The 17,219-nt window shown below is 35.5% G+C and overlaps 1 protein-coding gene across 5 annotated transcripts in view; it reads left to right on the top strand.

Annotated features, from left to right (window-relative positions):
• Window positions 1-2,553: 2,553 nt before the first annotated feature.
• Window positions 2,554-17,219, top strand: part of LOC131041352 (pentatricopeptide repeat-containing protein At5g65560) — a 30,776-nt gene continuing 16,110 nt past the window's right edge. For 2 of the 5 annotated variants that reach the window (XM_057974395.2, XM_057974396.2), the window contains exons 1-2: window positions 2,554-6,221; window positions 13,615-13,731. In XM_057974395.2, coding sequence (XP_057830378.1) covers window positions 3,016-5,880 — 2,865 coding nt within the window. In that variant the 5' untranslated portion in view covers window positions 2,554-3,015 and the 3' untranslated portion in view covers window positions 5,881-6,221; window positions 13,615-13,731. Of the gene's footprint in view, window positions 6,461-13,614; window positions 13,732-17,219 lie in introns of those variants that run through there. The other 3 variants (XM_057974397.2, XM_057974399.1, XM_057974398.1) reach the window with 3 other exon arrangements.

Below are 17,219 nucleotides of genomic sequence, written 5' to 3' on the forward strand. Positions count from 1 at the left end.
TTTATATAAATAAATTATCCATATTAAATCTATACTATTTATATTAAGAAAATTATCCTTACATTTCATTGATGTGTCACATACAACTCATATTTAACTTAGTTAAAAGGACCATTATTTTCTTTCATTTTCAAGTTAAATTTGTATACGTCACTCTCATACAAAATAACAATGATAGTTCAAATGTAATTTAGATAGTTAGATTCTAATTATATGAAATAATGGAATAAGAACTCATTTCATTAGATGCAATTTTATTTGATCTTAAAATGATATATTAAAAATAAATTATTAAATTGTTGACTAATTTTAAATATTCATTATAGGGATATTTCATAAAAGTTTCTAAGGAAGGACCCATTCATGAGCATGACCATCCCTTCTTTGCAAGCTTTGATTTCCATTCAACCAAGAGAATCAAGTCACCTATACATTTATTGTTTCGTCATATTCAAACCATTGAAAATAGATCAAATAAACCAGTCAATCATCCACCATAATTGTCACCTCATTGACTTTACCTCCACCCACACATTTACTATTACCCTATCATCAAACTTGATTGAAAAATAATTACAAACAAACAAACTAATCGACCATCCACTAGCACCACTACTTCATCTATGTTTACCTCTACCCTAGTTATATGACTTCTAGTCATCCATACATGCTACTAAGGTTGTATATATTATATTGCTACATTTACAAATAATAATATTCTCTAACTTGTAATTGTATATGGTGAAAATGGATAACAATAATAACAAAATTGAAAGGCTAAATGAATTCAACCACCAAACCCTAGCCTAACAACAACAAAGATCCACCATAACATATGAAGATTACCTAAGACAATGCAAATCAAATGAAATCACAAAGATTATACCATCACATGTCCAATAGGGTTTGGATCTCCATTCTTCCTATCTCCATTGATCTTGCTTGATATATTTGCTCTCAAATTTTATGTGCACAAGAGCTCAACAAAGAACAGAATGTGGTTGCAAGTAGGATCGTAGTGTAGCCAAGTGATCAAATAGTTCATTAGGGTTTGATAATGAAGGAATCATCTCCTTATATAGAAGACACAAATATGAAATGGAGGGATAAGATTGAGAGGTGTAAAAGGAGGTCGGCTATGATTAAAGGGTAGGTAGAAGAAATAATAAAATAATGAAAGAGGTAGGTAGTGTAGGAATTAAGAGATGAATGACATGTGTCATGGGTAGAAAAGGTTAATGAATTAATTAAATAAATAAAGATTTATTTAATTAATAGAAAAAATGGGATCAATTAAATAAATAAATATTTATTTAATTAGGAAAAGGATAATTTAAATGAGAAATAAGGCTAGAAAAGGATAAATGAATTAATTAAATAAATAAAGATTTATTTAATTAATAGAAGAATTAGGCTTAAATAATTAAATAAATAAAATATTTATTTAATTAGTCATGACAATTTTGGGTGTCTACAGTAATTATAACAATAAACTAGATATAAAAAATTCAACACTTTTTCAACATGCATATTGGCTAAGCTAACACATACTTCCACATAATCTCTTCTACAAACCAACTATAAAATAGCTTGCTTAGAGGCTATCAATTCATATGTGGTTCATAAATGAGATATATAAATGACAAGTATGCCTTTCCTTTAAAATCTAGTATTTAAATATCAAAAACATGCAAGGAATGTGGGTAAGGTTAATTATATTATAGATTTATGATTGGGTCAAACTTATCCAAATTGTTTCATTTATACTTCAAAGCTTGCACAATACTACATAGTTTTATTTTGCCCCATAAAATCTAGTATTTAATATCTAAATTATATAATGAATGTAGACAAAATCATTTCTAATTCAAATTTATGTAAAATATTCTATTTGTATTCAAATTTTATTTTATAATTACATTTTATCTTATTTTTTACATATGATTTTTTGATATTTATTATGTTAAGACTTATTATATTCATATATTGATGTGTTTGTGACAAAATAAAATAAAATAATAATAATTATTTTTTAATTTTATATTGTTTTATCTGCACTTCCACCTCTCAACTCCTACTCACTTTCATCAATTAATTTTGCCTATCATAAAATTAGTAAACTTCATAATTATCTCAATCAATTCAGGTAAAGATATAATAATAATGATGTTGATGATGTAGTCTAAATATTAATTTTTATTTGGTCAATAGTTTAATATAAATATAATAGTATTAATAATTCATCTAAAGATAATACTGAACGAATATGAACATCTTGATTTATTTTACCTATATTCTTATAAAAAATTAATATTTTAATAATATATTTGTTTAAATTTATTAAAAACTCAAAACTAACAAATATTATAAAAATCACACTCACTTTTCATTTAAAAAAAATTAAAATATAAAAAATATAATATATTAGAAATATAATACACAATTAATATAGGAAAAATCCTATATTTTTAAATTAATACAACAAATACATCTTAAAACTAATCAATATTACTTTAATAATTATCTATTGTAATGATAAACATTGTAATTTTATTGAATGCACAAATTTCCAAATCTGAAAACTGAGAGAGAGCTTGACAAAAGAAATTTGTGCCAATTTAATCAAATCTCTTAGGTATCAGTAGCCCATTCGATCTGGTGTTGTTGCAAATTAAAAGAGCAGCTGGTCCAACTGCAGAAGTAGTAGTTGAGTTGAGGCGAATCGGAACTTGAGTATTATGTATGCATCTCTCCACCGGCTGTATAGTGAATATGAATCAGACATCATCACTTCTGGGAGAAATGCAATGAGAAGGAGAAGGCGCAGCGCTGGAGGAGGGAACAAAATCCAAACATATTCCTTGAAATGAATCCATACAAGAAAAACCATTGAAGGGAGATGACAAATAATTTAGCCCGTTTCATTGCTGAGAGCTAGGGTTTTTCCCTGGCTATGCATATTTTCTGAGATACAAAACCCTACCATTCCAGTGAGAAAAATGATATGAAAAAGTTATGTCGATGTCGATGTGGATATGGGTGCTCCTCGCAGCCAAAAAAGTAACCTTTTTTCGGGGATTCCCATCATCCAATGTAAGTAAAGAGTTTTTGCGTTCTCCTGCGTGTGCTTTTTCTGGGAAGAATCAGTACATATCTGTTGCTTTGAGTATAAATGGTAAAGGAAATAGTAATAGTAGTGGAAATGAAGAGGCAAATACAATGCCGAATGGTGATCTAGTGCAGCAAGTTTGTAAAATAATCTGCCAAAATGGGTGGCAAAAGGATGAGAGTGCCAGTGTCGTAAAAAATTTAAGTTGGAGATTAACCCCGGAAGATATACACAAGGTTTTAGAAAATCGGAGCAGTTACAGTCCAAGGTCTGCCCTGCAGTTCTTTTACTGGATGCAGCGACAGCGGCCTGGATACAAGCATAGCGTGGATTGCTATGTGACCGTGCTAAAGATGCTCTTGAGGGAGAGGGAAATGGGCAAGGCAGAGAATTTGAGAATAGCCATGATCAAGGGGTGTACCGAAGTGGAGGAAATGGAAAGGGCTATGGAATTCTTGTTTTTGTTGCACAACCAAGGTGATTTCAAGTTCACTCTCCAAGCTTATAATTCTCTTTTAGTCATGCTAGCAAGGCTCGATATGGTCACTGCAGCACAGGGTGTTTATGAGGATATGATCAAGAGTGGAATTAAGCTAGTCCCTATGACATTCAATACTATGATAAATGCCTTGTGCAAGCATGGTAAGGTACAAGAGGCCCAGCTTGTATTGGGAAAGTTTCTTCAGGAAGGTTGGTATGCTAACACTTTCACCTACACCTCCTTTGTCCTCGGTCACTGCAGGAACGGCAATGTGGATCAAGCATTCAGGGTTTTTCGCAAAATGCAGAAAGAAGAGGCTTGTGCTCCCAATTCTGTCACTTATACTAATCTTATAAATGGTCTCTTCACTGTGGGTAGAATAGAGGAGGCTTTTCAAATGTTGGTTGAGATGGTAGAGAATGGAATCGAGCCTACAGTTCACACCTATACTCTGCCCATCACAATTCTTTGTGAAAGAGGACAGTTGCAGGAGGCACGTGATTTATTAAGGTACATGGTTGAGAGAGGATGCCAACCCAACATTCATACTTATACTACATTGATCAACAGCTTGTGCAAAGCAGATAGGCTGGACGAGGCAAACGAATTATTTGATAATATAGTAAAACAAGGCGTAAGGCCTAATGTAGTCACTTACAATGCTCTTATTTATGGCCTCTGCAAAAAAAATAAGGTCGATGCTGCATTTGAGCTTCTACAAAAAATGGAGAAGAGTGCTTGCAAACCAAATACTCAAACATTTAATGAACTTATCGACGGACTATGCAAGGAAGAGGGAATGCATAAGGCCATGTTGCTTTTTGATAAAATGTCCAAAATGGGTTTGTCTCCTACACCTGTCACATTTAATACATTAATTGATGGCTATTGCAAAACGGGAAACCTGGAAAATGCATTTAGGCTGTTTGACATGATGCAGAAAACTGGATGTGAGCCTAACCTTTACACCTATACTGAACTGATTAAAGGACTTTGTAGGAAGGGGATGCTGGATCGGGCCAATGATTTATTTGTTAATTTGTCTGAGAAAGGCTTGATACCAAACGAAGTAACTTACACTGCATTAATTGATGGCTACTGCAAGCATGGCCAAGTTCACAAAGGCCTCAAGTTGATAGCCCAGATGAAGAAAAATGGTTATGAACCGAATGCTGATACTTACAATGCACTCATTAATGGGCTATGCAAGGACGATAAGCTTTCTGAGGCAGACAATTTATTTCACAGAATGGTAGAGGATGGCGTGGTTCCCACTGTGTACACTTACACAGACCTGATTCATGCATTTTGCAAAGCAAATAAGATGGATCAAGCATTTAAACTTTTTGAGGAAATGAAAAATTGTGAGTGTGAACCAGATGCCCACACATATAGTGCTCTTATTTATGGCCGTTGCAGAGAAGGAAAGTCAGTAGAAGCAGAATTGCTTCTTGGAGAAATGGAGGAAAAAGGCCTTAAACTAGATCAAGTAACTTATAACACTCTCATTGATACTAACATTCAAGCAGGTGAAATTAATCATGCTTTCGGTATTCTGAGAAGAATGATCAGGAATAAATGCCAACCTGATTATCTGACTTACCATTTGCTTATGATTGGGCTCAGGGGGGTGGCAAAAAGCATTGCCAGAGAACACGCAACACTTGACGTGAACCCTAAAGTTAATGATATTCATCTTCCTAGCATGCTTATTGATAAAATGGTAGAATATGATTGCCAACCTACTACTGGTACCTATGCTGTTTTGGTAGCTGGATTATGCAAAGTCGGAAGGTTGTATGAGGCAGACAAGTTGGTCCAAAGTATGCGAGAAAGAGGCTTGGTTCCCAATGGATCAATAAATGCCTCTCTTGCAATGGGGTATTGCCAAGAAGGGAAATCTGCACGTGCCTTGAAGATTTTAGAATCGATGGTTAAAAATGGGTTTGAACTTAGCCTATCTATATGCAACGCAGTGCTTACTGGTCTTTATAGAGAAGGAAATAAAACAAAGGCAGACATATTTTTTGATGATGTTATTATCAGCAGTTTTAGTTCTGATGAAATTACTTGGACCGTGCTCATTGATGGGCTTCTCAAAGAAGGTGCAATTGATGTTTGCCTGAAGCTGCTAGAGAGGATGGAGGAGAGAGGCTCTGAGCCTAGTGTCCAAACATATTCTCTATTAACTAGAGAACTTTTTAAACAAGATAAGACAATGGAAGCAAAAGCACTTGTTGATAAGATGATGGAGAAGGGTTTTGTTATGGAAGAAGCTCTTCCATGTTGACTTTAATGAATTGCATATCTATTTTGTTGCTTAATTCAAAATAGCACACCTTCGAGGCAAATAAAAGTCAAATACACCAAGTCAATTGGCATCTTCCTTGCAATCATCAAATGTTTCTCCACAAGAAGTTATGAATGCCTATTTTGAAGCTCTCTTTGATGGTGCAAGGAAAGGGCGTTCAAAAGAGGTAAGTAAAATAAATAGCTCAAGTTGTGCAAGATGAAAATTCTCAGAAGCTGCTGCTTGGTGTGCCGGAGGCATTTTGTAACCTTGTTCATTTTGAAGCTGTGAAGCAGATTCCTTCAGTTCTGAAGTTCCTGTACGATGAGGAGATATTGAAGGTAGAAATTATTTATGATTCATTCGATAAATGTACTCCAGAGGCTGAAAAGATGTAATCTCCAATTTGGAAATACTATCAAACCATTTGTTGAATGGTTGAAGAATACAGATGCTGAATCAGATAAGGATTAAGAATCTTCTTGCTTTGCTACATCTGTAGCACTTCTGACTAATTCTTTTAAAGGAATTTTATCACACTCTCTTCTCAAATAATGATTCTGCCCTGTGCAGCTTTATCTTTATGGTTTCTAGCATTTTCTGAATATCGTTTTTACCAGTATTTCTGAAGAAGACATCCTAATGAATTAGTTTTACATTCAGGGTTTCAGATATCTGTTGATTATCTTTAATATAAATTACTTATGAAGCAGACAGTTTTATGTATCGGTTTTATGTTTAGAGTTTCTAGAATGTCAAAGTTCTGACATATCTATTACGTTTGTCCTAGTTTTGTACAGCACTCATTCTGCACCATACCCATTATTTTGTTGTAATTTCCCTCTCCCAAACCCTAGCCACGTTCTCAGAGATGGCGTTTGGACAAATTATAGGGGTGTGTTGCCTTTTCTTGGGTTACCCCTAGCCAATTGCAGCTTGCACAAATTGCAGCTTGATCAGAGAGGGCAGATTACTTAAAAAAAAAAATAGTGTGTTCCCAGCCTGCTCCGTGCCTGTTGTTTTGTTGTGATTTCCCTCACCCAAACCAGAGATGCTTTCCCAGAGATGCTGCTTAGAAAAATTATGGGGGTGCATGGATTGTGGAAAACTCTACATTGAACTAGCACTTGCACCAAAAGGAGGTGCAATGGTTTTGCTGATTGTAATTTATGTATTACGTCTTTTGATAGGTATACCGTATATATGATACATTAGAAGTGTGTACCAATCATTGCTAATCATTTAGAGGGCTTGATAGAACATTAGGTGATGACCCTTTACATGAGCGATATTATTTATAGGCATCGATAGAACATTAGATGGTGAGCTTTGACATAAGTCATCGAAGCAATCCATGTCCATTGACATTTGCAGCATTGTTTTTTTTGTCAAGTATAGAATTGGGAGCACTGAACACCATTTAGGTAGTTATGCATCAACAAGTAATATAGAATTAGAGCAAAGAAAGAAGTATAATCCATATATTCATGTAATTGACAAATATTTTGATATTTTTTGTGTAAATATCTTCATATTGTAATTTTTGTGCCCTAGATCAGTAATCAGATTTATGTCTTTTAATTATGCCCTAGTTTGTTAATCAGATTTGTAACATTTTAGTAAACCATAATTCAGTAAACTCAGAAATGAAGGAAGTAAACAAGAGACAAACACAAATACCCTGGGAAAACCTACAAGGAGGAAAAACCCAGCATTAAAGACCCACAGGTCAGATTATATATTCTCCCTTAATAGCACAAATACAATACTTAGCTTCCCTTTCAGATCTGATCCCTTTTGTATGACAGATCTGCACTTCTAAGCTCTTCAAGTCTGCACCAAAATGGTCTATGTCCTCTTGGACAAATTCGCACAATCATAGACAAGTTCGCACCTTTTACTTGCAGAGCTAATTCGCTGAATGCATGAAATGAATGAATTGTATTTGCAAGATGACTTTATTTATATGAGTCCTTAGCCTTTATTGATATCCAAGTCAGCCTCCTTCTTTTGGCGCCAATTTATTATTGTGGCATGGAGTATTTAGGGAGGCGTGGAAGTATAGGGCTGGGCTCAATCTTGGGGGCACGTTACCCCTTTAGGATAGGGCCCAGTCCTACATGGGTTCGGATGTTGCCTTAAGGAAATCCGAATCCATATTTACCTAGTTACAAACAACACTCCCTCTTAACTAGGGAAGAAGAGAATACATAATCTAAACCTTTAGAGTTTCATTTAGCACACAAGCATAGAATGGATCTAGCACACAAGCATAGAATTACATCTTCCACCTAGCACACAAGCATAGGATGGTTCTAGCACACAAGCATAGAAAGTGTAATACACAAGTGGGTCTTTACATAATTACAATTTTCCATCTAGCACACAAGCATAGATTGGACACAATTCATTTTTGCACACAAGCAAAGAATGATCAAAGTGCTGCAGATAGAGTCACTGAGATTGGAGCTCCCTCTCAATCAGGGTTTCGTTTTCCACAATACCAAGTCTGTCTCTGAAGTATTCGAACTTCACTCTGGATAAGGGTTTGGTAAGGATGTCCGCAACCTGTTCATCCGTGCTAATGTACTTTAGTTGAATGGCGCCTCTTTGCACCATATCCCGAATGAAGTGATAGTGCGTTTCCACATGTTTGGACCGGTCATGGAATACAAGATTTACTGACATCTTTATACAGCTTTGATTATCACAATGAATGGTGGTAGGACCACTAGTTTGACCAAATATTCCAACAAGGAATTTGCGAAGCCATACTGCTTCTCTGGATACAACAGATACTGCAATGTACTCAGCTTCCGCAGTGCTCAATGCTACGGAAGATTGCTTTCTACATGCCCAAGAGATCACTACAGAACCCAAGTTGAAGCAGATACCCAAAGTACTTTTCCTGTCCTTGACACTTCTTGCCCAATCTGAATCTGAATAGCCTTCCAAGAAAATTGAAGTGTTAAGCGAATACTTCAGCCCATAACCAATGGTGCCACACAGGTATCTTAGGATGTGCTTGGCAGCCACCAAGTGAACAAGTTTAGGCAAGCTCATGAACTGATTGAGGGCATTCACAGCATAACAGATATCTGGCCTTGTATTGACTAGATACTTTAATGATCCAATCAGCTGCCTGTACTCAGATGGATCTACAAAATCAGAGTTAGCTGCAAAAACACTTAACTTCTTTAAGTTAGATTCCATAGGAGTATGCATGGGTTTACAATCCATCATTCTAAATCTTTTCAGAATATCAATAGTATATTTTCCTTGACTTAGAAAAATTTCATTGGATTTTTGCCATACTTCTAACCCTAGGAAGTAATGCATTAGTCCTAAATCCTTCATTTCAAATTCTGAGGCTAATTCTTTCTTACATCTTATGATTAATTTATTTTCACCAATGAGAAATAAATCATCCACATACAAAACCAAAGAAAGCATATCATCATTATAAACCTTTAAGTAAATGTTAGCATCAACATCATTCTTACGAAATTCTAAGCTTAGTAAGTACTTATCAATTCTTTCATACCAAGCCCGAGGAGCCTGTTTGAGCCCATATAAGGCTTTCTTCAACCTGCAAACGTGAGAATCTCTTTTATGGATTACATAACCTTCTGGTTGCTCAATATAGACTTCCTCCTCAATAACACCATTGAGGAAGGCTGTCTTAACTTCCATTTGATGCAGTTCCCAACCTTTGGCTGCAACAATAGCTATTATAGTTCTAATAGAAGTATATCTAGCAACAGGAGCAAAAGTTTCTTCATAATCTATTCCTTCCTTTTGAGAAAAACACGAGCTACAAACCTAGCTTTGTATTTTTCAATACTACCATCAACATTATGCTTAATTTTAAACAACCATTTAGAGGAAACAACAGACTTATCTTTGGGTCGGGGTACAATGTCCTAGACATCATTCTTGATGATAGACCCATACTCTTCATCCATGGCTGATTTCCAAGCATGATGGCACATAGCTTCTTCGACATTGTGGGGTTCAGACTCAATGATATTACACATCACAGAAATGTAGTTGGCATGGTTTTGGAATCTCCTGCTATCTCTAAAGGTTCCTCTGGGAGCAACAAATCCTTCAACATCTTGAATCGTGTTTCTAACCCAAAGTGGTCTCTTCTTGCAGACTACAATATCCCGAGGTATATCGGTAGAGACCATGGGTTCTGTTGGGTCAATTTGAACTTCCTGATTCGGAAGGTCAGTGGACTGCTCCTGTATCTCAGGGTTAGCATCAACTATTGAATCTTGATTTTCAATCGCCATATCATTATTGTCAGATAATGAACCTTAAGATCTTTTGAAAGCAATATCTTCTTCAAAAGTTACATCTCTACTTACCTCAACATACCTTTGACCTCAAATGTAGATCTTGAAAGCTTTGGAAGATTCACTGTATCCCACTAGGATGCCTTTCTTTCCAGAGGGATCCAACTTGGTTCTTTTTTCTTTAGGCACCTGAACATACACCGGGCTCCCGAATATCCTTAGGTGGCTAATGTCAGGTTTGATTCCTGTAAAGGCTTCTTTAGGAGTTACATTCTTTAGAGCACGATGAGGACATCTATTCTGAATGTAAACTGCTGTTTTGGATGCTTTCGTCCATAGAAAAGGTTGCAGGTCTTGATCATGAATCATGGCTCTTGCAGCTTCAACAATGGTCCTGTTCTTTCTTTCAACAACTCCATTTTGCTGAGGATTGTAGGGAACACAAAACTCCCTCTTAATTCTTGCCGTAACACAAAAGTCATAGAAACTACCTGAGGTGTAGTCACCTCCATTGTCAGACCTTAAACATTTAATTCGATTTCCTGTAGTGTTTTCAACTAAGGCTTTGAATTCTTTAAATTTGTTTAGGACTTCTTCAGACTCTTTAGATTTAAGAAAGTAGATCCATGTTTTCCTAGAGAAATCATCTATGAAGATAACATAATACAGGAAACCGATAGGAGATGCTACAGACATAAGACCACATAAATCTGAATGAATAAGTTCTAACTTTTCTTTAGCCCTACTATCGTTTTTATGAAAAAGATTCTTTACATTCTTACCCATTGCACAACCTTTACAAGCATCATCATGAGATAAACTAAGTTTAGGCATACCTTTAACCATTTTACTGAGAGTGGGAAGAGCTTGAAAGTGTAGATGTCCAAGTCTTCTATGCCATAGCTCGCATGATTTAGGGGCCTCATGAATGAGAGCTTGAATTGGATTAGCTGCAAGCTTATATAAACTATCACATCTATTTCCAATAACACAAGTAGTTTTGAAATTAGATTTCTTAGACCAAGCGAGTACTTTCCCTTCAGAAAATGCTATTTGCAAACCCTTATCTTCTAAGGCAGAAATGGAAATAAGATTTCTTTTAATACCAGGTACAAAGAGAATATCACAGAGTTGTAAGGAAATACCAGAATCTAGTTTTAAAGAGGTAGTACTAGAACCTTTTATCGAGTATCGAGCATCATCACCGATTACCACACGAAGGTTGGTGTCCTTTTCAATCAGATCTGAAAGATGCTCACGAAAACCTGAGATGTGTCTGGAGGCACCACTGTCAAGTATCCACGTATTACTGTCCGTAGGAACATTGCTGGATAGAGAAGAGATAAGAAGATAATCCTCACTTTGTTCGGCAACTTCATTTAAATTGACTTCCCTTTCCTTCGGATCATTCTGACAATCTCTGGCATAGTGACCATACTTATCACATCTGAAGCAACGAATGTGAGAGGAATCTCTTGACTTCTTCCTTGGATCATAGGAGGAGGATCTAAAATCTTTGCTTCTCTTTTCTTTCTTCCAATGTCCACCTTTCCTAGATTTAGCTAAGAGGACATGATTATCTTTGTGAGAGTTCTTGAGTTTTCCTCTTACCTCAATTCGAGATTCCTCTTCGATGCAATTGGATTGAAGACGCTCAAAGTTGGGACAATCGGATCTTCCACCAATGCTATGAATGAATGGTTCCCATTCATCAGGTAGACCATTTAATGCAATCATAACAAGATCTTTATCCGAGATTTGGCAATCAAGAGTACTTAGCTTGTCCTTTAGTTCATTGATCTTCATGAAGTAGGCTATGATTGAGTCTTCTTCTTTCATTTCATGTGAAGAAGTTGCTGTCTTAGAGCAAGAGCCTTGCTGAGGTTGTTGACTTCATACATCCCTTCCAAGTGTTTGATCATTTCCCTGGCAGACGCAAATTTTGATATGACAGTGACAAGATGATTCTTAACGGATTCAATTATGATCTTCCTAGCCTTGAGGGAGTCTTTCTTGAACTGCTTCATCTCTTCAGCATCTTCTAGAGGGGACAGCCTTTCTTCTTCTACGAATTTCAGCAGATCATTCTCTTCAAGGATCAATAGAATACGGACTTTCCAAGCAGCAAAATCAAGGGCTCCATCAAGTCTATCTTCAGCCCTCAAACCTGACATTTTAATTTGAAAACAAACAACAACTATATGCAACAAATGATTTACTAAAATCTGAAGTTAGTGACACCTTAGCTCTGATACCATGTAATTTTTGTGCCCTAGATCAGTAATCAGATTTATGTCTTTTAATTATGCCCTAGTTTGTTAATCAGATTTGTAACATTTTAGTAAACCATAATTCAGTAAACTCAGAAATGAAGGAAGTAAACAAGAGACAAACACAAATACCCTGGGAAAACCTCCAAGGAGGAAAAACCCAACATTAAAGACCCACAGGTCAGATTATATATTCTCCCTTAATAGCACAAATACAATACTTAGCTTTTCTTTCAGATCTGATCCCTTTTGTATGACAGATCTGCACTTCTAAGCTCTTCAAGTCTGCACCAAAACGGTCTATGTCCTCTTGGACGAATTTGCACAATCACAGACAAGTTCGCACAATCCTTGTGTAAATTCGCACCTTTTACTTGCAGAGCTAATTCGCTGAATGCATGAAATGAATGAATTGAATTTGCAAGATGACTTTATTTATATGAGTCCTTAGCCTTTATTGATATCCAAGTCGGCCTCCTTCTTTTGGTGCCAATTTATTATTGTGGCGTGGAGTATTTAGGGAGGTGTGGAAGTATAGGGCTGGGCTCAATCTTGGGGGCACGTTACCCCTTTAGGATAGGGCCCAATCCTAAATGGGTTCGGATGTTGCCTTAAGGCAATCCGAACCCATATTTACCTAGTTACAAACAACACATATAATCACCTATACTTCACTCCAAATTTATATTAGACAGAAAGATTGATGCTGATAATTTATAGAATTTAAGAGTTCCACAAGCATGCCATACTTGTTCGGGAGTCTAAAGATATTAAAAATCATGGGCTTTAACTAATGCTTTAAGTCTTCAAGACGGTCACACTCCTATTTGAGTACACAACACAGCCTATGTTTCACAGCTGCGTTCTCATTGGGCACAAGGTAGGATTTATCAACGAATGTTTTCTTATGATCCAAATCTTTTGGTCTTTCAGATTGCATATTTTAAGTGAATTCTGTGTGTTTTGATTGGATTGATGTATATGACTTGTTTATTTATATATTTTGTAGCATAAATGAAGCTGATTCAATGTTTTGCATTTTAAGTATTATCATCGACATTTTAGAGTTATTCATTATGCTTGTAACTATTTTCCTTGAGAAACACCCTCTCTTTATCTTGGAGTTTTTCTATGGTTTTTTTGGTACAATGCAAATATTTCAGGTATTATGAAGGTTGTGACATCAACTTGTGTAAATCATGCTATTGACATGGGAGAGGAATCACTCCTTTCAGAGCAATCGATAGAGCATTCTGTGTCTGGAGCAGCTGCAAAGCAAGGTATTGAAGTTGTTTTGAGGATGCTAGAAATGTACCTTGAGGCCTATCTTATGGTTGATCAGCCAATCAATATTGTTGTAGAAATAAGTTGCATGGTTTTTATTTTTAGTTTAGATGTCACCGAGGATGAAAAAAATTTCCCCATATGAGTATGTCAGAAGCATTTCTTAGTGAACATGCACTATATCAAAGAAGCATACTTGGATATCAACCTCTGCATGGTAACTCTCTATAGAAATTTAATTGTAATTAAATATGGTATACTAATTTATCCATTATTGGAGTTAAGAGTTTCAGTTTTTGATATGAATGTTTCTTCTGTTACGTATGCATATTGTATTAAATTTGAATGATTATTTCAGAATTTCTTTGAATGCATAATTTACATTGAAGACAACTGTGTAGTAAACTGCATTTGTCATGTTCAAATTGACCACTTACGAACTAGTATTGCAATTATCCATGTGAAAGTATCATTTGTTCTTTGCATTATAATTACATAATTAGATATCCATATCAAAATCCTTATATCACCTCCATGTGACAGCCTGAAAAAGACCAAGTAAAATCAGGATAGGTGTCCGACATATATGATACTATAGTCTTTATCTTAATGCTAAGTGGAAAAGTATTTGAGTTGACAAATTTTACGCTTTATAGGTCATCAGAAGTAGAAAAGGAGATTGATTTTCATGACTATATATTATACAACTATTTTTAGAGACCAATAACGGTTGTTTCTCAACAATACTATTGGAGGCTCAAACTCATCTATAAGTAGCATTCAACAAAACCTGGCCAAAAATGAGTTTCATTTATGGAAACACTAAGACATCTCAGTAAAAGTTCACCAGCACAAAGTGAGAGGTCAGAATGCATATCATGTATGTATATTTTTAGTTGTGCAGATTCATATTATTTTGGAACAAAGAAGCACAGCATTGTATCTTTCTTCACAAAATTTACATCCCTCGTCCTCTGTATGAAGTAGTTATTATTGAAATTAAATAGAAGTATCCTCTTATTGTCCATATAAAATCACTTGTGTGTGATGTCTATTGAATAGATAGATAGAAACCAAAAGATCAGAATACATTTGTTCACAAATAAATAGCATAGTAGTCTTGAAGTTTTCTCATCATTATTGCCTTGTTGGTTCTAAAGTAGGGGACATGTTTAACAGATTCTACGTATTCAGAATGATGCGAGGAACTCCCAAAGTGCAAATACTCATCAAATATTCGAAAATATAATGACTACTGTTAGTTCGAGCAAGAAGGCTTTTCCAATTAAAAAATAAAAAGGAGAAGCTTTTCCACTTGGATTCTTGTGCTAGAGCTCATCAAAGCTTGTTTCAATTTGCTTCTATTGAGTGTTTCCACCTTGGCCATAAAAACTGAATAAATAGGTTGATGACCAGAGAACTTTGATTCCCTTTGAACATAAGAGAGCTGATTTATGCCTTTACCATACCATGGTATACAATCACAACTATAAGGAAAGCAATGATTCAAAGTGCTGTTGAAATACACATTTGAATGGAATTGTAATGGTGAGAAATTTAGGGTTAGGGTTAAATTAAGATACTAAAACCACTAACAAGCCTAATTTAACATTACATTAGGGGGAGAGAGGAATTTTATAGATCTAGGCTTGATAGACCAAGATTATGATCAGATTCTAGGCCTCCTAAATGGGGCTCTTTCTTCCCTAAGTTGAATTGAATTTGAATTGTTAAAGATTAGGGCAAAATAGTAATTATTGAAGAGATCGGGCATAAATAGTGAGCTATAGATGTCATGCGGAACCACCGACTTGGATTTGAGCGTAAGAGGATGATTTGGATCTGTTCCTAGAAGTTTGACCTGATTTTTCGGGACCATGTTGCTGGTCATCTTGGTCCTCCGGATTTCTTGCCGTCAAAAGGTGAACTTGTTCATCTCTGTGAATCTTGTCAATCCTCCTGAACACAACTCTATACTTTTACTTGCACATAGTGAAAAGGGGAAATTGTTGGGAATAGGGGTTTGCCTTAGGTCAAAACCCGGTTTTGGAATTAACCATGAAATTAAATTGAATTGTAAATGAAGTACTGCAGTAAAATACTTTCCTTTTGAGGGAAAGGTTGTAAATGAATGAAACACTAATGGTATACCTTTAATGAAGTTTTGTTTGTCTTCACAAGGAATTATGGTTTCATGTAGATAGTCTTCATAAAACATAGAACATGAATATCATCTCCAATGCTTGAATCTTGACTTCACTTTTGCTCCAATGCTTGATAGAAGACTGATTGCTTGCTTGCTTGAGTTTGCTAGAGTGCAATTGAGATCTTGAATTCGTTAGGTGATCACTTAGATTTGAAATGAGAGGAGTAGACCTCCTTTTATACTTGTTGGTCGAAAAACAAATTGAATTTTTGACACAGGCTGACATGGATCTAGGTCCCCACCTAAATTAGGTGACCGTTATGAGGCCCAAAGATGGGCCCTTTTTGAAAGGACCATGGTGCCATGGTCCTGGAAATCAGGGCTCCGGGGTTAAGGGGAGACAGTGTAGATGGTGAAAAGTTGTGTTTGATAGTTGGTATGAGCAAAATCAGTGCTTCGGTTAGGCATTAGAGGACGAATACCAAAGTGAGGCCTAAGTGAGGACAAAATTGTAGACGAGTACAATTCAAAATTGGAGGCAAGTACAATTTAGAGTGCTACAGGAATATATGAATATCATAGTTAAGTAATGTCCAAACTAAAAGACAACTATCACCCCAGATAAATAAGGTTAATGTTAAACAATCATTATGTTTCATCATTTAGAAGCCCTCTCAAAATTTGTTGTTTGATAATTTTACCACAGTTGATTAGAAACCATTGAGGACAAAGCAAGCAGTTACCAATCTATAGAACTTTCAAAGAAGCATTTAAACAACCTAGGGAAGTAATTTTCCTCATACATTATTCTCCTCAAACTTTCTAGAAACTAGCATCTGAAGTTTGATTGAAAATAACTTTGATTGTGTTGTTTAAGATTCAATTTCTTGTATTTTTTAAGGTCCATGGAGGAAAAGTGTTTCTTGAGCTATATGTTAACATCTCATATTAAACACTAACACTCATGACTTGACTCTTTTAATTACTCCTTAAACCTACACTTCCCTAACTACAAATAAACAACAGACATCAAGTTTCCACAATCCATTTGATATCATCTAGAGTGCTTCCGGATTAGATTGTGTATGATCTTTTGCATCAACATTTCGGATCACACTCTGTGATCCATCATCAGGATGAAAAGAGAGCATGCAAAATGAGAAGATCCGAAACGTTGATGCAAAAAATCATACACAATCTAATCCGGAAGCACTCTAGATGATACAAATAAACATTTTTATGTTTTAGGCAAGGTAGAAATCTCTTTTCTTTATACAGTTCTAATAAAAACGGGAATAATGGTGCTACTAGAATTAATGGGTGCTCTACTATTACGAG

Source organism: Cryptomeria japonica, chromosome 11, assembly GCF_030272615.1.
Source record: "Cryptomeria japonica chromosome 11, Sugi_1.0, whole genome shotgun sequence".
Lineage (NCBI taxonomy): Eukaryota > Viridiplantae > Streptophyta > Pinopsida > Cupressales > Cupressaceae > Cryptomeria > Cryptomeria japonica.